We start from the raw sequence: 22,215 nt of genomic DNA, 5'->3' as shown, positions 1-22,215 counted from the left end.
AGATTAAGGTTTAATTAGCCTCAGCGGTATTTTGTATTTATTACTAATCAGTAATTCTATAGAGCTGTATTTAAGCATTGTTTATACAGTTAAGTATTTGTTACTATAGTTAATTGGTATTTTGATTAAATGTCCAGTCAGCCTTCGACGGTTAAAATATAATGATATTCGATTTTTTGCATTTGTAAGGTATATCTTATTTTATAACAGTTATTTTAAGTTCATACCCTTTTCCTATCTATTCTAGATTACAATTAATTACCAGAACGAGTATTTAGAATCGCGTTAAATGCAAATGAGAGGCAGAGTAGTATTCCATTGACTTCCAGAGAGAAAATTGGGATTCCTGAACAGCGCGCGTTTGTCATTTGACTAAGTCTCTTTAACTGTTACTACGCTCGGCCGCATTAATTGGTATTTTGATTAAATGTCCAGTCAGCCTTCAACGGTTAAAATATAATGATATTCGATTTTTTGCATTTGTAAGGTATATCTTATTTTATAACAGTTATTTTAAGTTCATACCCTTTTCCTATCTATTCTAGATTACGATTAATTACCAGAACGAGTATTTAGAATCGCGTTAAATGCAAATGAGAGGCAGAGGAGTATTCCACTGGCTTCCAGAGAGAAAATTGGGATTCCTGAACAGCGCGCGTTTGTCATTTGACTACGTCTCTTTAACTGTTACTACGCTCGGCCGTATTACGTGCCCTTGATAGCTTCGCTAGCTAATTTAATATTATGAGCCAATTAGTTTAGAATTTTTGTTAGCTTCAGCTAAACCGCTTTAGTTAATCATTTGTTAGTTCTTATTTCCTTAACTTAAGTTTAAGCCCAACTGGAGTCTTTTGTTGTAGAAAAAGGTCATCTGTGAAGTTTTATTTTGAGCAAAAAAAGATAATTAACCCTTCCTGAGTTTACGTTTCTGTTCTTGGACTAAGAGATTTTTCCCCTAGTAGTTTACTAGGTTCCTCAACGCTTAGTTAATAGATATAAATGGGAATATTGCATATTGATGTCCATTTTGAGAATCTATTCAAATACATAAAACAAAAGCATATCAGTTTAAAATATAAGATTAAGCCAAATTCAATTTAAATGTATAAATGTATCCTAAGATTGAACTCTTAGGGTTATGTGAAATTAGATAGACAATAAATATCTCAGCGTCAATGAGAAATTTCGTGTATACATTTCTCCGTATAGTACACTAAAGTAACTTAGTCAAGCTTTGTCCTAACTTCTCTATATTTATCCATGACTAGAACGTGGATCAGATAACTCATTTCTCCTCACCAAATATCACGCTTTATTCCCATAGTAACTCCAGCCACCCGAGACCCGATATTAAATGCAAATATGGAATATTCAAATTCACTTACATATATTCATGATCGCTCTCTGTAGATGGACCATCCGGCCACTCCATATAGCATATGACTCTGTGGTCCCCATTAACGAAGGTTTCAATACTGGTCACAGAGTATAAGAGATTAGGGAAAGACAGAATGACGCTAAGGATCCAAATCCATACCGTTATGTTGAGAGTAGTCGTCCTCGACATACGAGGTTTCAGTGGGTGCATTATGGCCATATATCTACAAAGAAACGTAAAACAAATGATTTAGTAAATATGATTTGAGTATAACGAACATAAATACTATAATTTGAGCTATGACTTTAATTTGAACACGAATAAATGTATGTGCAATTACAGGCATAGAAGGAGACACATATATTTATATCCGTCATAAAAGAGTTAAGCTCTTTTATTAATAAACATACCCGAAAGTTATATAATAATTCGTTTTTAGATTGACGAGAGTAATTTTAGATTTTACTTGATAGTCGTGACTTTAAAGTGTGGTACAGCATGGGAAATATAACAATAGCACAGTGTTAAGTAAATCGTGAAACAGGCGTGCTGAAACGCGGCATGCACGAAGAACGCATGAAAAACGAAAAGTTACGTTGATCAAGCAAAAAAATATTATTTGATTTACAAGAAATAATGTTTGATAATAACAACAGAACTGTTAAAATGAAAGACCACATATACACGGGACAGCATCTGTATAATGTTGCACAGAAATAAATGGCTGATTGACCTGAAAACCCTGTCTATGGGCTTTTGTTGGTGACAGGTGAGAGCAGATCCTGACGCCCGGGCTGCTTACTAGGACTGTTCGGGTATTGCCCGGAATCGCAACTATACAACGCGAGAACTCTTTGGCGTCCATACCCGAGTATAAGTCGAGATATTTTTGACAAAAAAAAAAAAAAAAAAAGACTTCAAAAATGGGGGTCGACATATACGCGGGGCCATAAAAAATTAAAAGAATCGGAAGTTCAAAAATTTCTTTATATAATGCAGTTGTTTTCTTCCCGCATTCAAATTGGACGACTTATCAAATAAGTCACTTACTTGAAGTAATTTCATGACTTAAATTATGTGACGAACTAATCACAGAGTTTCATACTTTAACTAGAGTAAGTTTCGATTAAACCAAGGAATTCTCGGCCCCCGAACAACCGATCAATTGGCTCGCGATTAGCGCAAGAATAAAGTACAGTTACAAAAAATCCCGAAATCGAAAAAGGCGTCGCGACATGGAAAAGCTCCTTTTCCAGAACTCGAAAATGACTATGCTTGGGTTTTAGAGTGTCGGCAGAATGGTTTCATTGTCACTAGAACTGGCATACGTTTACGAGCAATGAAGCTTGCAAAAAAAAAAAAAAAAGTATGGTGTTCCAAACACGTTTCGTGCATCAACACATTGGCGCACTAAATTTATGAATCGCCATGGTTTGTGTTTACGCCAACACACCAAACTGGCGCAAAAGTTACCATCTGATTTGGAATCAAAGGTTATGGAGTTTCAAAAATACATTATCGATGTGGCAGAGTGGATTAGTTCCGGTCGACCAACATTTACAAAGGGAGGCAACATTGAAAAGCCCGATATTACATTAATTGCTAAGTGGGTTAAAGATACTTGGAACGAAATACCATCTGAAATGATTATAAAATCATTTAAAAAATGTTGTATTAGCAACGAACTAGACTGCACGGAAGATGATGCTGTTTTTGAAAGTGAAAATTACGACGAAGGCTCTAGTATAGTGATTGTAACAATACAGAGTTCGAGACTGAAAATATGTATGATGACGAGCCAATGACGACAGAAGAGTTCTATGAGATGTTTGATAAATCGGACGTTGAAGGATTTTGATTTTGTTTATTTACCAAGGTATTTTTTAACGTATATTTACTTTTTTTCTCAGATGATTTTGAATAAATGTAGTACTTAAAAATTTTTTTCGAAGTTTCTCGATCGATTTCGGAAGTGGGGGGGGGGGTCGACTTACACGCGGGTTTCTTATTTTCTACGAATTTTTTATGTCGAAGTGGGGGGTCGACTTATACGCGGTATCGACTTATTACGCGGGTATATACGGTATATGTATATATTGAATGAACTGAAATTCTTTGAAATCGAAAAAACTTTTTCTAATACTTGCGCAATGCCTGCAAAGTAAGATATTAATAATTTATTTAATAAAAAATGTTGATTATATTATCCCCTAATATAAATTTAGTAGAATGTATAAAAATTAGCTATATATATTTTACATATGTAGTTGCTGTGGATATGTTAGTTACTTCAGAGTATTCATGTGCAGAGTTCCATCATACACACACTAAATAGCTCACTAGCATGCCGCACAAGAGCATTAGTACTCCGGTAAGACAGTTAGAGCTGAAGATTGGGCAGGAATCAGTAGTGTACTAGGAGACATGACAAAGGTCCTGTCCCAAAGACTGCAATTTTTGCATTATAAAGTTTAAGTTTTCTCAGTAGAGCAGGCTGCTTAATGAAGAAGCACATGAATGGTTGGCTTTGTTTGGGTAAGTCGTTAATAATTTTTCGCTAGGGTGACAAAACGGCTTGAAGGATTATAGCACATCCAGTTTGCGGTGAACGAAAATGAAAGCTCACCAATTGATGCATCCCAAAGATGACGAAATCAGTATCATACACTTTGGAAGAGGCTCGACGTGTGATGTAATTGCAGATAATAGCAGCGGCAAAGTTAATTTTGACAACGCGATCTTCGGGAGAGTCAATATAAGTCTCATAAATGAGTATATGGCATCAGTCGCCGTTGTTATGAATGTACTGTTATAAGAGATTTTCTCCGTCCTTCAAGCATGCCTTCGTATAAGGTTATTTTCTCCCTCCTTTCTGCATGCTTTCGGGGTGTAATGGTAACCCACTCGGCGCATACTAGAGAGGTCCGGCTTAAAATCACGGCAGGAGCACTGCTCATTGTTCATGTCTCCTGCTTCAAAATAATAACCTAATGATACTATAGTGGCGTCAGAACTAAAGGTGGTGGTAAATGATGAGCCTTCACCACCATATTTGGCGATTGGGTCCCCTAATCCTCAGTCGCCCTTTAAAAGAGGTATATAAAGTAGGTTCTCCCTCCTTTCTGTATGCCTTCGGGTTGCAATGGTGTACATACATTAGGTATTTTTTGGAAGCAGAAAAAATGAAAAATTAACTAACCTTTGCCGGAAATCGAACCGCGGACCTCTGGAATACTGGTTCAGTGTGCAGACCACCACACCACGAAGACTCGCCAAGAAAGTGGGAGAAATACCTTATAACGGTAACACACTCAAGGCGTATTCGACAGGTCCAGGTTCGAGTTCCGGCGAGGACATTGCTCATTTTTCACTTCTATAGCATCAAAATAACCTAATGATTTCAAAGTATTTGCTGATCACTCATTTGGCCACCTCTTATAAATAACATACACTATTCCTTTTAAATATGCATGCATAACGCAAACTTTCATCTCTCATGTTTTTGGTATTAACTTTGCTTTTACATTCTCATTCCCATTTCCACTCACACAATGAACAGAGTCACATATGGCATGTTCTGTCATACTTAAAGTTGTGACCATCAGTTCTGTTATATCCTGTATTTTAGTTATAAAATTCGGTGTTCTTTTTTATAAACGATATAGTCACACCAGAAGAAACTTTACACTTTTTTTTGAACAGGCAACAATTGCTTTCTTTTCCTTTTTAGATGCTTCGTATAGTAGAGATAACACTTTTCCTTCATTCTCTGGTTGTACTTAACCACTCATCCGTTTTGAAAGCTTCAATGAGTTTCATTGTAGTGTTTCTGAGATTTAAAACTTTGCTTAATTTTTAAATTCCCCCCCTTTTTTTATAGGATTAGTATTTTAGCATCGCTTTAGTTCTGAAATTCAAGGAAATTACAAATCGTATTGTCTTCTTACGGAGAAGATGAAAAGGATCTTTAATCATCAATAATCAATATACTTAACATCAATTTCCAAATTAAGTGTTCATTTAAGAATATATAACAATCTATTGAAAGCGCAGTGAGATCGACGTCTATGTATGCACTTAAAAATATTGATTATTCTTGTAAAATAAAAATAGCGTCTTTCGAACAGAGTTTCTTAAACTGTGGGTCGCGACCCCCAAGGAGGTCGCGGGACCTGCAGCAGAAAGCCGCCAAAAATTATAGCAGTTTTGATATTTAACTTATCATCATAATTTTACAATTACCAAATATGTTTACACAATGTATCTGAAAATAGATAAAGATAAGACAATGGAAATTCTAAAGATATGCTGTTTTTAAATATTTTGTGATTTTGCTGTTAAATCGAATTTTATGTGGCGAAAGTGCAAGGAATATATTATTTAATATATAAAATTAACACAAAAATGTAATAATAAAAAACGACTTCCCAAAAAAGGATTTTGCATTCCATCTTACTAAGAAAACGGAACATTGATTTGATGAACTGAAAAAAAAAATAGAAAATGTTTGCCAACGCTTAACATTGCATAGTGTCTAAACATATGCTGCTATGCTCTTTATAAAATTTTTGTGATTTTGCTGTTGAATTGCATATGGCGAAATGCGAAGAAAATTATTTTTAATAATAAAGCCGAAAACGCAAAAAGAAATGGGTCAGTAGGAGTTACTGCATTGAAAGGCTGCGAGCTCAGCGAGAGCGTAAGAATCCGTGACAAATCCTTTTGAGAAAAAACAAAATATAAAGCTTAACCCTTTCAGAATATTTTAATTGTTATAAAAAATAGTCTGAACATTTTTGTTTAAGTATTATACTATTAATTTTGTCTATAATGTTGCTCTGTCTCAAAATATCTTCACTAGTTTCTGAAAGTTAATTTGAAAAATTAGATCCACAGAATTTATATTGTTGTTAAATGCTACTGAATTATTCTAAATTATCTGAGGTACAAAAGAAAATATTTTATCAAAAGCCTTCAGTAATCATTTTATATCAATCATTTTGAATTGATTTTTATGAATGTATAAAGAAGAGGTTTACGAACAAATAAAACTTTCAGCTTTATGTAACAAGTAAAACTTTCCCTGAAATATCGTAAATGCATGAAATAGCTTAGAAATTTCTGCTTTCTGTTGTCACAGCTATGCGCCTTAGGGGTTTATATCGCCAACTGCCAAATATCTTTCCAAGAGATTTCGAATTCAATATATTTCGTAGTAGACATATGTCCCATGGTAGTTTCTAAGATGTACACAGTCAGTTTGTGCTTCTAGAATATGCTGTGTAAATATTTATTTCGATTTTCTTTGACCTTAATACATATAACTCAACTGTAGTCACCACCTAGTTACTTGTACATATTACCAGATTAATATTGAACGTAACTTGAGCGACTATGCAAATAACATAATATTAATATCGATTTAAAAAGATGTAAGTAAATATAAAAATTCTTCCTTAAACCCATCAGAGTATTTTAGAACATAGAAATCTCTCATCCAGAATAAATCAAAGACGTTAATAATTAATGAAGTCAGTTATTTTACGTACAAATGAAGAACTGAAATCTGAAATTCTGCTTTTTATGCTATAAAATTTGCTCATTCAATACTAGGGATTTTGGTACTAAAAACGGTTAAAACAAATATTTACGCTGGCTCTGAATTGTGGAGCTTTTTTCAGAGCATTTTCAGCTTTTTAGGAGCAGGAAACACGAATAACCAACTACACCCTCAACGGAAGACGGGGGTGGTGAGGCTGATCGGTTTTGGGAGCGGCAAAATTGCGCAATAAATATTAGAAACATCTTATAATCCGAACTGAAAATTTTTAATATTTCTTTTCAAATTTTTGTCGCATCTATAATTTGGACCTACTAAAATGAGAGCGCAAATTTTTATTATTTTATTCTGTATGGAACTGAACAATTGTTTTCGGTTAAGTGGATATCGTTATCTCCCTTACCCAAGCGATTGGGAACACCTTCTATACTAACTAGTTGCCTCGCAGTAATTTCTCATGTTTTATTTTGTGCTCGGATTGTTTACGAGTAATATTCAGCGACACTTAATTCTTTCATATACAGAATAGAGTTAGGTATTGTCTAATAGCACCTGCATCAACAATGGTTCAATTCACATTAACTCAATTAACCTGCTACAATGCATGTTTTTCTTTAAGTGCGTGTTATGATTTGCGAATGTCAAATTATTGAACTTTGTCGAAAGCTTGCACATAACTATAAATCGGTGGTGTATATGCCCGATTCTTGGTATACATGCAACTATGTGAGCATTAAAACTTTTAATTTTGTCTACCTGCCAGTCAGAGGTATTTACTTTATGCTATACTTCCAATGTACAAGTAACAATTAGAATCTTTGTACCTATACTAATTAGATTAGAAAATAGTGGTAATTCAGCTTTTAATATCTAAATAGTGAATATTATAATCCGATTGTTATTCACAATTACATGTCCATTTTCTTCAGAAATAATGTGTCAGTTAAGTAATTACGTTGTAGAGACATAAGGTGTTTGCTATGCTGGAGACGTGAAAAATGATGTATGCCTTCATTGGGGCTCGAACCTGGAACTCTCAAATACGCAGTATGTGTGTACCGTTACACCACGAAGACATGCAGAAAAGGAGGGAGAAAATACTTGATATACTCCGGCGCAGCTCAGACCTTATATACTCCCCCTTCTTTTAAAAGGGCGACTGGGTATAAGGGGACCTAGTCGCCAATTTCTCATGGTGACGAATTATTGTCCACCACCTTTTAATCTGGATGCCACTGTAGAGTCATTAGGTTAAAAAAAAAAAAAAAAAAAAAAAAAAAAAAAGATGATGAAACCGGAAAAATGAGCTATGCTTTCGCTGGCAGTCAAATATGCCCGAGTGTGCCACCGTTGCACCAAGAAGGCATGCTGAAAGGAGGGAGAAAATAAATCGGAATGCGTGTACAGTAACCGTAATATGTAATTACATAATAATAGATAAGGAATTACGCAATCCGTAAATTCGTTAATAGTTATACTTAATTTACGTATCCGTAATTAAAAAAAAACAATTTTTATTGTAAATACATTCATTGATGGACAATCAAGACTAATTATTCTTTTGTTTGCAGCTAGAAAGGGAGTAAATATACCTAGGGCCGCAGCAATTTGGCCTATGCCGCTGCACCGTGATATGAACTTCGGAGCTTTTCACTAGCAGCCGGCAGTGCTACTGATTACATCATGAAGGCAAATATTGAGGAAGCAGAAACTTCTTTTAAAAGTAAAATCCTTCAGTTCAAAGCTCAAACTTCTGAGCGTCAGATAGTCGGACATGCATAGGCTCTCCAAAGTGATAGCACAGAGTCAGTACAGAATCGGAATTTGTTGAAAGCCACTGACTTGCATCTTAGTCTTCAATATATTCTGACCTTGCGAGCCTCTGCAACGTTTGTATGTTCATACAAGCTATTAATTCCTTTTTAAAATTTACTATTTGGAAAATCGCCTATAAATACACTTTCTAAATTTCTTTAATGCTATTTAAATAATAATATTTGAGATATGATATTACTTTATGGAAGAGAAAGTAGTTTGCAGTTGCCGCTGATGGAAAAACAAAGGTGTGATTGAGAATCGTGACACACGCTTTTTGATAGGTATTGCTTAATGAGAGTGAAATTGTCTGACTGCGCATCATCGTACATCAGAAACAAATTATTCAGTTGAACCTTTTCAGGCTTAAGGCACTGGATTCCATTTAATTTTCTTTTATTTAAATCTTCATAAAATATGGAGTTCACTATTCTTTCCCTCAATAAAGCCCTCATGAATTATACTTTTGCAACCAATGAACGTTATTAATATTATTAACTTTTGCGCATCATGCTGCAAAATTAAGGAAATTAGAAGATAAATTTTATGACTATCTTTATTAATTTTACTTGTAAATATTCAAAAGTTGTATATTTCTTTTTTTCACACATTTCATAGCTACTAAATATGCTTAAGTTGAAGCTTTTGTAGGGTTTATATTTATTTTAACTAACATTTATTTTAAGTTTAAACTATCTTTCCTGTCAAGCCTTACTTTTCCCTGGAACTGCCAATGCCAGAATATGTAAATTTGAGTAGAACGCGCAAGCATTCAAATTATCAGCGGAAGTAGTATGATTTAAATAGAAGGAAACGAGTTCGGTGAGAGAGTTATTCTTACTTCGCGAGCGCGGAGGTAGAAATCGAGAATTAAAGAACCCCGCGTTGCGGCCTATGTGCTTGGCGGGAAGTAGTTGCAATTGTTCCAGTGAGCTTCAAGTCTGCTGAATTAGCTGCGGTATTTGTAAAACGCGGTGAGTTAGTTATTTTAGAGAGCCTCGTAGTTAGAATATTGTCTTTATTTTCTTTTCAGGTTTTTATTGTTATTTGACTGCCTAGTTGGCACAGTTGTAAGCGTCAAGAGGACGCAATTGTAATTTAGTACGTTGAATAAAAAGGGACTTAAACCCTCTATAAGACTCTGTGGTTTATACAAGCTTTCACAGTCACTTCTTGGTTGCGTGCTAGTTAGAGGCGCGCAACGTTATATTGGCGCCCGAACACTTATCGAACTGAAATGGCCGAAAACTGGATGGAAGCCGCTGGACAACACCAAGAAATGACAACGCAGTTAGAAGGATTTGGATACCTGGTCCAGACTTTGAGAGCATCAATCAAGCCAAACGTCTATTTCGACGGAAAAAATTCGGTGTCCGTATTTTTAGAAGGTATAGAAAATCACTTTCAGCTCTATCCTGTGCCTGAAAGACAAAAAGTTGCTATTGCCACATCAGCACTAAGAGGACAGGCCGCGCTATGGTGGAAAAATATAGGAAAATTTCTACTAGGTGAATTTGGAAGCCCGACGTATACATTTGAAAATTTCAAAAAATCGTTAGTAAAGGCCTTCCCCATAGTGAAAGATCGCGCACGGCTGGAAGCCGAGCTATATAGTTTCTATCAACGGGATACAGCAGAATTGACGGACTTTATTTTACGAAAAATCAAGCTAACGGATATGCTGTATGGCAAGAAACCCGATGCGGAGATCATTGAAATAATATTACCAAGATTGTTACCCGCTGTCCAAGACTACTTTGAAATTAGAAACCCAAGAACATTGCAGGAACTCTTCGAATTGGCGGTGAAGTTTCAAAATCGCAGAATCGCGGAAAGAGCGAGAGGGGAAACATATTCTCAACATACCCGAAGGAAGGAGGAAACCAGAAATGGAAATCGCTCATATGGGGGAAAGAAATATCAAGCTAACGCATCGAAACTCGAAGGTCAAGGCCCAAAAAGAAAATTTGAAAATAAGCATCCGCGTACCCAGAAGACACAGATTGAAAGGAAAGCTTTAAACGACTAGAGGGGCCTGTGAAAGGGAGGGTCCAGACCCCGGAAGTTTTAGAAAAGCCCTCAAATAGACATCTAAATACAGTCATCGTAAAAAACTTACAGCTACCAATTATACAAGTCCTGGTTGGCGATGTACCAGTAGAAGCCCTCATCGATACAGGGGCAGAAGGAAATTTCATGAGTGAAAAGTTCTTCAAAAAGAATTTTTTTAGGATACGACTCTTTAAAACCAGAAATACGGAAATTATAGCGGCGCAAGGAAAAACATGTCACTGCATCGGGAAAGTAGCATTAAACGTACAGGTAAAAGAGGAAAATCTCAAAGTATTAATTTTTGTGGTGAAACACCTCCAACACTCTCTTATTTTAGGTATGGACTTTTTAAGGGCCGCGAGGGCCAAATTAAATTTTCAAGATAGTTCCGTGGTGCTGGAGATGGACCAGAGGGTGGTGGAACCGGTGGAGACACCTGAATTGGACCTTAGCCATTTGAATGACCAGGAAAGTAAAGCAATACAGCAAGTGGTGAGTAATTTTTCTCATTTGTTTTCAGAAAAACCGGGAAACTGTCAGATCGTGACTCACAAGATTCAATTAAATGCCGAAAAACCTTGTAGGACTAAACCTTACCGCTATGACAAACAAAAAGACGTAATCATCGAAGAACATATTCAGGAGATGTTAAAGAATAAAATAATAACGCCCATAAATAGTGAATACGCGAGTCCAGTTGTACTATGTAGGAAAAAGAACGAGTTTCCTCCTTCGGATAAAAGGGCTTGGAGGTTTGCTATCGATTATAGAAAACTAAATAGCATAACTAAATTCCCAGTTTACCCTTTGCCGGTTATAGAGGAAATTATTAGAAAGATCAAATCTACAAGATACATGTCTACTTTGGACTTAAAGTCTGGCTACTATCAAATAGCTATGAGACCCGAAGACATACATAAAACCACGTTTATAACAAAATCGGGCACTTATGCATTTTTACGCATGCCTTTTGGGTTGTGTGGGGCCCCATCAACATTCCAGAGAGCTACGGACATTGTTCTAAAGCCTGTCCTAGGAAAATCAACTTTAATCTATCTAGATGATATAATTATAACGAGTAGTACGTTGGAACAACACATTAATGACCTCGAACAAGTTTTTAAATTATTAAAAGAGGCCGGTCTTACAATGAACGCCTCAAAATGCAAGTTCGCAACTAAAGAACTTAAATATCTCGGTTATAAAATTTCGCAAAAGGGTATAGAAACGCAAGATTCAAAAATAAAAGCTATTAAGAATTTCCCACCGCCCAACACCGCCAAGAAACTTTCGTCTTTCCTTGGACTATGTTCTTACTATCGATCTTTCATAAAAGATTTCGCTAATATTGTTGAACCACTCTTAGTAATCAAAAGAAAAAAGAGTAAATTTACGTGGACAGCTGAAGCTAACACAGCTTTTGAAAGATTAAAAGAAGCGCTTATTAATGCCCCTGTTTTAAAATTCCCTGAGGGGGACGAAAACCTGGAAATTGCGGCAGATGCATCATACTATGCGGTGGGTGCGGTTCTTATGCAAAATAACCATCCGCTGGCATTTTTTAGTAAAACATTGAATCAAACACAAAGGAATTATACAGCTACAGAAAGAGAAACATTAGCCGTATTAATGGCTGTACACAAATTTCGAGTTTATTTCGGCAAATCGCCAGTAACAGTCTTTTCGGATCATGCGGCTGTTGGTAGACTTTACTCGGGAAAAAACCTAACGCCCAGGTTAATAAGATGGGCTTTAAAACTCCAAGAATATAATATCACAATAAAATATAAACCGGGTAAGGAAAACAATGTAGCTGACGCACTTTCTCGTATAAAACTGGACGATGAAGGTAATGAACTTAAATGCGCTGTGTTGACTTCAAAAATTTTAGATTCTAGAGATACGGTTATTAATGAACTGAAAACTGATCCTGAATTTGGAAATATCTATGCTTATTTGAAAGACCCCGAAAGCTTTGAGCACACAGATATCGATGCGATAAGAAATAGAGCAAAAAACTATGAAATAATACATAATTTATTATTCTATACGAAAACAACAAACGAAAATCTTGAGTATAAGCCAGTCATCCCAGCCTCGCTTCGATTAAACATTTTGAAGGAGTTGCACGAAAAAAAAACAGCGGGCCACCTCGGGGTCAGAAAGATTTTAAAAAGGTACGCGAGGCGGTATATTTCCCGCAATTATACAAAATAGTAACGGCGTATGTCAGGTCCTGCAATCAATGTCAGTTAATAAATGATATTAATTACAGCCCGGCCGGGTACTTAAATAGCATTCGCGCTACATTTCCGAATGAAATTTTAGGCATAGATCTCCTTGGTCCCTTCCCCCAGAGCGAGTTAAATAAAAATCGTTTTCTTTTAGTAATAGTAGATCATTTTTCAAAATGGATAGGGAATTGTTCCACTTAAACGCGCGTCAGCCAAAACAGTCGCAGATGCATTCTTACACAGATATATTTTAAAATACGGTGCACCGATAAAAGTCATTAGCGATAACGGAAAACAATTCATTAGTCAAATATTTGAAAACATATGCAATGGACTTGATATACGCCATATCAAAATGGTTCCGTATAGACCACAGGCTAACATAGCAGAAAGAGTTAATAAAAACATTGTAAAAATAATTCGCAGTTACGTTAGCACACATCACAAGCGCTGGGATGGCTACATAAATGAATTAGCTTATGCTTTAAGAACGGCACATTATGATACTACGGGAAAAACTCCAGCAGAATTATTTTTAGGCAGAAAGTTAATTACGCCTTTAGATAAATTATTCTTTGTGCAACAAAGAGAGCAGGAATTTAGACGAAAGGACGTGCAAAAACTAATTGATCAGGCGCTTAAAACCTCGGATACGGCAAGAAATAGGCAGAAAATTTATTATGATAAAAAACGCCGTGAAGCAGATTTTAAAGTTGGGGATAAAGTATTGAAACGGAAATTTTCTTTATCAAGTGCCCCAGACGATTTTATGGCAAAGCTAGCTCCAAAGTTTGAAGGCCCCTATGTAATTCAGGAAATCAAAGGAGTAGTCTTATATCTTAAAAACGAGAGAGGGGAAATCTGTAAAGCAAGTCCCGACCAGGTGAAAAAATACTATAATCCCAATGATTTTGAAATCCTTAAAAGTTTCTTGCAGGACTCAAGTCTAAACGAAATAGAATGGCCAGAGACTGCAACAACTATTCCACCACCCAAGAAACGGAGAACTGAAGAGAGACCTAGCACTTCTACAACCCGGACGTCGGTATCAAAAAGAAAAAAGGATTTTCAAACTCCGGCGTTTAAAAAAAACAAAAATACAGATGAACCGGGTAAAGAAACCGTGGTAAAGACGAAAACACCACCTACAAAAGATGGCAGGAGAAATTACACATCAAGGAGAACGCGCACACGGCCACAGAGTCAGGTGCCAGCAAGGCCGCCGTTCCGGAAACTGAAACGACAACAGGAGGCACAAAAATACGACGAACAGAAGAAATTCAAGAAGGACTCCAGACCGGAGGACGTCAACACCAGCCGTCCCAGGCAGAAACGCAAAGGCCAACAACCAGACGATTACTCCGTCAAGAGGCCAGCATGTAGAGGACGCAAAAGAAGGAGCAACGGGGACGACACTCGGCGATCAATAAGGAGAAGATTGACATCCATGACACCTCTAACTTGGGATCAATTTTGTCAAAAACGGATGACGGAGTTTCAAGCATCGAAAACTCAAAGATAAGTTAAAACCTTCTATAATTTTTTTTCTCTTTTGTTCCGAAATGTTATGCATAAGTACGAAGTTCTATGTTTTGACGAAAGTCAATATGTCTCGGTTGAGACTTAGTTTTGTTTTACTTTATTTAGCTAAGGCAAAAGTATTATTTTCTTTAAGTGTAAAAGCTAAAAACAAGCATTTTCTGTTGGTCGAAAGACTAATTCTGTTATGTTAAAGCCAAAATTTGGCCGGAGATAAAAATAACTTCGTATTCTTGTACTAATGAGAATTTTAGTTTCAGTGCCGCCAGTTTGGCGAAGAATGAGTAAAGTAAAAATTTATTTTCTCTTATTCATTTTATGGTAAATTGTAAAAAGCATATGTATTAAACTTTTGTAAATGTATGTAAATACTTGCATGTTATGTAAAAGTAGAATTTAGTCTAGAAGCATAAAATTGTAGATGCTAAAAGTGAATGCTTAAAAGCAATGAAGTCAAAAATTAAGTATTAAACTGTAAAGTCATGCTTAAGAGCGAAAGCCTGCATGTTTAAAGATGAATGAGGAGGAAGTTAGAATGAATGTGTTTTGTAGGGTTATCCACCTACATTTGAATTTTAAAAACTGTTATAGTAGCTCATTGAGTTGTAGAATGTCGAGTAAGGTGTGTCTATTTGGTTGTTGAATTCTAACAAATCATGGTGGTTAGGGGAAGTGTTGTAAGACTAAAACACGAATATTCCCGTTTGACACCACACACGGTGGAGAGCCAGGGTAAAGTTAAATTAATGCTTGAAAAATTGAATGAATGTGAAGTAAGCAATAACTAAGAAAAACGAAACGTTAAAAACAAAAATTTATTGTGTCAAGAAAGTGTAAATTATAATGTATGTAGAAAGATACTGATACTTATTCCTTCCAGATGCTGGAAGGAAAGACCAAGATTGATTGATGAAGTCCAGGAAAAGTTGCTGTAAGAAGAAAGCTTTGTAACGACTAACAGAATTTTAATTGTTACATAAGATTTTTTTGTGTAAACGAGGCTTTCGCCAGTTAGTTCAGAATTAGATAAACTTACAACAGGTCGTTTGTAGGACCTGCTTCCAAGTTTTCCAAATTCTGGCAGCGGCAAATGTAGGGTTTATATTTATTTTAACTAACATTTATTTTAAGTTTAAACTATCTTTCCTGTCAAGCCTTACTTTCCCCTGGAACTGCCAATGCCAGAATATGTAAATTTGAGTAGAACGCGCAAGCATTCAAATTATCAGCGGAAGTAGTATGATTTAAATAGAAGGAAACGAGTTCGGTGAGAGAGTTATTCTTACTTCGCGAGCGCGGAGGTAGAAATCGAGAATTAAAGAACCCCGCGTTGCGGCCTATGTGCTTGGCGGGAAGTAGTTGCAATTGTTCCAGTGAGCTTCAAGTCTGCTGAATTAGCTGCGGTATTTGTAAAACGCGGTGAGTTAGTTATTTTAGAGAGCCTCGTAGTTAGAATATTGTCTTTATTTTCTTTTCAGGTTTTTATTTTTATTTGACTGCCTAGTTGGCACAGTTGTAAGCGTCAAGAGGACGCAATTGTAATTTAGTACGTTGAATAAAAAGGGACTTAAACCCTTTATAAGACTCTGTGGTTTATACAAGCTTTCACAGTCACTTCTTGGTCGCGTGCTAGTTAGAGGCGCGCAACGTTATACTTTCACGGAGCCACAGTTTTTGGTAGCTTTTTAGCGTGCATACTAAAATTTATCTTCTAATTACATTTTAGAATATGTAAATCTATATGATTACACAGAATATGCAATTCTATATAATTACATATTCTGCAGCATTATCTTTCCTATAGAATTGCATTTCTTTCTAAATTCTATAGAAAAATATAAAGAACTGTAATTCTTGACGTACTTCTTTAACTTCACCAAAAAGCTTTTGTCAATTTGAATTTTAAAATCCGAATCCTAGTTTTCATAATTAAGAAAAATTCCGAAATATTATAAAAGTTTCTGTATTTTATTGGCAAAAACACTGAAAAAGACCATTATTCAAGATCATTACAATAAATCTCACAATTCTTTTAAATATAGTTCATCACTTAACTATTCATAAAGTATAATGATCGAAAGTACCATTAAAAATAATCACATATCTAACACCTCTCATAATAAGAGTGATAAATCTTCGTCTGAGAGCTCAGATGACTTAACGAAGTAACAGAGTTTGTTTGAAGTGTTTTCCAAAAGACTATCTTGAAAAAAAAATCAAATAATAAAAAATAATCATTGATTACTTAGATAGCAAAATCAATTTAGCAGCAGCTGTTTTTGAGTGATGTGCTTACTACAGGGACGAAATTTTAACCTTGTTTCCAAATAAGATTTTGCAAATTGCATTTCTTTTCTATGAAGAAAAACACGGATTCCGGCCAATAAAAATCTCATTAACTTCGAACAGTGTCGGAGCAGACTGTTTCCCTTAATAATAAGAGAGAAAAATGTTTAAAATACTTCCAAATTAATGCATTAATATGCAGAAACAGATAATAATTATCATAGTATCACGTTTTGAATGATATTTATATTATTTTCAATTAATTTGTCAAGAAATTAGTAATTTTATTACATTTAAGTGTTTTTATACTGAAATGTGTGGTATAGAGCTCATTTTTTGTTCCAAAGTCACGTTTATATATTATTATTGAGATTATTTTAAATTTACCTCGAAGTACTACTTTAGTCCAAAGAATAATATTTAATTTTGCTTTTATTTACTTATGATTTAATGAATATATATATATATGTAAATCAAAATTATAATTTAAACTATCTGTAAACTCTTTAATTCTCCTTCTCTGTTCTGGAAATCGTAATAACTTCTCTGAGTTGCGTCATTTCTAGATCACACCATTTTCCATGGTCTGCTCAGAGGTGATGACGTAAAAATTTGGAAACTGAATTTTTTTAACTTAAACCAAAAACCTTTCTCTCCGTGTGCTTATCGCGTACTTATCGGGCAACTACGCACTACAACTTCTCTCTCTGCTCTGCTTGGACGTAATTTCGCTAGGCTGCTTCCTGTTGAAATAATATCAAAAAAGTAAATGTTCTGTAAAAAGGCACGACTAGAGTGCCAAGTGATTGTGCCAGAAACGTCAAATGGAAAATAAAAATGGAATTAAAACTGCCTTGACTGACAAATTCTCTTAGATATTACCAAATCAACATATAAGCATACTACGCAATCGGAATTCTTCCTCTTCAATATGGATCTACGTACGCATCAATACTGCTCTGTCTTTCCTTACTATCATTTCATATATATACATAAACAATGGCGGCTTAAAAGCGTACGCTCAGCGAAGAATATGATTACGGAGTGACAGAGCTTGGTAGAGATACAGGTCAAAATCTATACCAGAGCTTCCAAGCCACAAGTGATACCACAAGTGGCTGAAGAATTGCTGAATATAGCTACTTGTTAAGCTTCCGCCCCAATTTTGAGCATGAGAATCCTGTGGGAAGGTGCTGTCCGAGGTCTCCCACTCCTCTTTCCCTTCATCGATCTCTCGAGAGGACTTAAGACTCGATGTGTTTTGTGAGTGCCTAACGAGCTGCATAGGCACTGTTCGCTTACAAACATCCCTGTCTTCTACGAAATTCCAACTCGGTCCCATCAATATAGCAGTTAGTGTTATTAACAATTACATCGCTGGGTTTTTCTCACCAATTAATGTAATTGTTAGTGACAATTACCCAGCCAATGACGGTTGGGTAGCCGGAGCTTTGGTACATAGAGATTGCGCAGCAGTCATCGCTAGTGTAATATTTCCTCATTTTCGTGGACAAATATTTGTTAAGCAAACACGGATAAACTGGCGCTGTAAATGTGCCTGTTCTTGAAAAACAATATCAGTATCTGTTAATATACAATACTAAAAACAAAAATGTATCAAGACATATGGCGAGGCAAATTGCACATATGATGTTAGCTTAAAACATTATCTGTAAATTGTAACTGAGTTTAAGCACTGAAATACCGCGGTAAAAAGTTTATTTTTCTCATTTCTCGAAATTGCCATTGAAAAAGTTATGTAAGCGAGGATTTAAAGAGATAGGCGAAAAATGATGCACCCACAGAATAAATATCACGGTGATAAAATAATGGCATGAAAGCATGCTTTATTCTAATTAAACTTATTACTTTGATGAATTTATTGTTCTTTGCTAGAGATGAAGAACGAAGCATAATATCAGTTTTTTACACAGCAATTTTATCGCAGTCGGTGAATCTTCGTAACATATGTAAAGCTTCATGTCACTAGTGTAACTTATTGCTACAATTTCAACGCAATCTTCATTAATGATATATAAAGTCTAATAAGTGATTTTCACTTGAAATTAATGAAAACGGGAGTTTAAAATTTAATACGTCATTCACTATTTCCCTATTTACTGTATTGTAAGCAGCATACTTTGCTTTTCACTCCGATCATCTAGCGAAATTTCTGTCGTACCTTGCCTGTTTCTTATATAAGACACAAAAATGCAAGTAATTTATTCAAAATTAGTATTGTGCTTTAAGTACATTTTTTTATCTCTAAGCAAATTTTGATCATATTAAATTTTCGAAATCTTCGAGAACAATACAATTTCTCAAAAACTGGAGTAAGATTAAGGAAATGGAAATTTAACTAATTTAACTAAAAAAACGGCAATCGTATTTAGGAGACTTTTTAAAAGCTAATAAATATTATTTCAAATCAAACTGCGTATGGGCAACTAAATTAAAATTTAAAACTTATTCAATAGTGTTGAATAATTTCTGAGAAAATATACTGCTTAAGAAATCTACAGATCTATTTGTAATTATGAAAACTCTAACTACCTAATTATTATTATATGTAGAAAAATTAGTAAAATTACTATATGCAGAAAATAAATTCTTAAAATTACTGTGCAACCTTATAAGACATTTATGGTATCTATATATTGTGATTTATGCTTGAAATGAATGAGGGCTTCTGTTATTCATATTTCAATAAGGACTGATTAGCGAATTTAGAATTCTAAAAGAGTAATAAATTTCCAGTCTAATTTCATGTTAATCAGGTTTACAAGCCCTTTTCAATTTTCTTTCATCTTTCGAAGTTTGATTGTATTTTATATAGCTTAAAATTTATACTTTAAAATTGGTTCAGCTGCATAAATAATATACATAAATAATATCGCAGGAAAACGAAAGATCGGCGAGAATATGAAAGCAGAATATACGATAATAATATGCATATCAATCAACATATTTTTTCAATATTTACATTGGTCAACGCGAAAACACACATAAATCTGTACGATAGAAACTTTTTAAGTAATTAACAAAATAAATAATAAGTGGGGAAGATTAATAACAATAATCTTGAAATTTCTAGGATAACGTAAAATAAATTTTAGAAGCAACATGTTAAGACATTCAAAAATGTGAATCTTGAAAAATATTAATTATAGTGATAATAATGAATCCGTAACCCTGAGGCATGCCTATACCTCTACTGCAATGCAGTTTGCTGGGAAAACGGCGATATATCGAGGACGAATTTCTTAAAGAAAAGTCTTTTATGCACATAGATCCATTGTGAAATACAAAAGAGTTTGAGAAAAATCTCTTGGGGCAAAGCATAACCACAATACAGGCAAAATTTTAGAACATTCTTTTTGACTGTGGGAAAATAAGAAAAATCAATAAGATGTTATCAAAGTAAACCAAAAATGGTTTGATAATGTGTTTTCAGCAGCTTTTAAATCATAAGGGATTTTATTTCCACACCTACATTAGTATTTTTTTTCAAGCATGTGTGCAATGAAATGAATGCATTCAGCGTTAGTTTAGATTATTTTTATAGATGCTTTAATAGTTCTTAAATATTTTATCATTATTTCAGGAATTTTAAAGGAGTTCTAATCTAAACTTGCTTTTATATTTAAATTTAAAATTGCATTTAGCATTAATTTCAAATATTAATTTTTTGTTTGGCCTCGCCTATGCCTAATAAATAAACTAAACCTTGACCTATTTCTCTAACAGATGCTATAAGGAAAGCAGATACAAAATTATAATATCATATAATTGAGGTTCGTGTCTGCAGCGAACTTAAAAATGTCTGCTAAAATTTGAACTCTGAAAAGGAAAGTAATCTTATAATTTAACACCCACATTTTCAGGGTCATTTACAAGTGACTCTGTTAATTTAGAAGTCAAACAACAAAACTCAGGGTTATATTTTCAAATTTTCACAGAACTAGTTTCGGTGGTTTTACCGAACCATCATCCTCAGCTGCAAAAGCGCTACCTTTTGCTCTTTTGCAGCTGAGGATTATGGTTCAGTAAAACCATCGAAACTAGTCCTGTGAAAATTTGAAAATATAATGCTGTTTTTTGTTGTTTAACTTCTAAATTAATATTTGTTCTGCGTGTTATTGTATCTTAAGTAACTTTGAGTTTGAAAAGAGAACTATAGTCTTCATTATTACATAGATCAGAACTAGATTGGCTATTAAGTAATGTAAGCGCGTGCTTCGGGCATCAAGGAAATAGGGCACCACAAAAAAGTATGATGAAAGGGGACACCAAAAAATTTCCAGCCACCGTGTTTACCATGGAATGCTTGTGCAACTAAATTAAAACCGACAGAGAGAAAAGCAATGAAGAAAAGCAAACGCAAATACTATATATGGGGGATGACACCGAAGCCTTTTAAAAATGCTTAAGGTCTCTAGTAAGTCTTAATCCGGTCCTGATGGGAACCATATTACACAAAGAAAGGATATAGAATACATTTAAAGTGAAGTCTGCATATCACATGCTGAAAATTTACAGTTCTCTACCGCAAAGACAATGCATACTTCCTTATTAATTATTATATTGTGATATTGGTTCAAATTCTTCCTTCAGTTTCAAATTTCGAATGGAGAAGGCGTATATTTCATTATTCAAATAGCATAGCATCATATGCGTAAATTTATTCTGGGAGATAAATTTTCTTAATTTACGAAAAAAAAAACATAACGAAGACCGTTTAGTAAAATTTAATATGGAAAATGAAAAATTTGTAGTGAGAATGGCATAAGAATAGAGCTGTAGTAAGAACTGTGGTATAATATTAAATTTGAAAGTACGTCGCAAACATGCGTGTTTACGCTAGCCGAGTTTCGTTGTTAGTGAATACGCTTGGCTAAAGAATATGCTTTTTCTCATGAAGAATTTTTCTCGCTTCAATAATTCTCGTGTTTGTTCTTCATTTCTTAGTTAATTACTTTATGACAAAGTTTCTGGCTATAGTTTCGTGCCTGCACAAAATGAGAAATTCAGATTCCTTGAAAGTTTGTGTGCTGTTAAAGGTGTTTGTTTCGAAAACGTTAGTCATATTATTCTGTTGATATCATTCATCACGGTTGAAGATAATTATTTATAAATCACGGACAGTTGTTGTTCTGATGAAGATTTTTTATATATATAATTTTAAAGCTTGAAAATTTATTATGCATTTGTTGTAGTTTCCATTGTTAGGCTATAAATGACGTAAATTGTTTCTATGTTTTTTAATCATTAAGCTGAAAATTTTGCAAATATATCAATTTTCTTATGTTCCAAGAGGAAAACATATACGCCTTCAACTTCGCTTAGCATTC

General features: G+C 34.6%; 1 protein-coding gene across 1 annotated transcript in view; it reads right to left on the bottom strand.

Annotated features, from left to right (window-relative positions):
* LOC118189644 (tachykinin-like peptides receptor 99D) overlaps positions 1-22,215 on the bottom strand; it is a 386,548-nt gene that overhangs the window by 152,855 nt on the left and 211,478 nt on the right. Inside the window, exon 2 of the mRNA XM_085827305.1 lies at positions 1,386-1,601. Coding sequence (XP_085683431.1) covers positions 1,386-1,601 — 216 coding nt within the window. The remainder of the gene's footprint in view (positions 1-1,385; positions 1,602-22,215) is intronic.

This window comes from Stegodyphus dumicola, chromosome 1 (genome assembly GCF_044657685.1).
Source record: "Stegodyphus dumicola isolate Sdum_Otavi_A_Nest chromosome 1, ASM4465768v1".
NCBI lineage: Eukaryota > Metazoa > Arthropoda > Arachnida > Araneae > Eresidae > Stegodyphus > Stegodyphus dumicola.
Note: the sequence above shows the minus strand (reverse complement) of the source record. Positions and strands in the feature narration are given on the sequence as shown.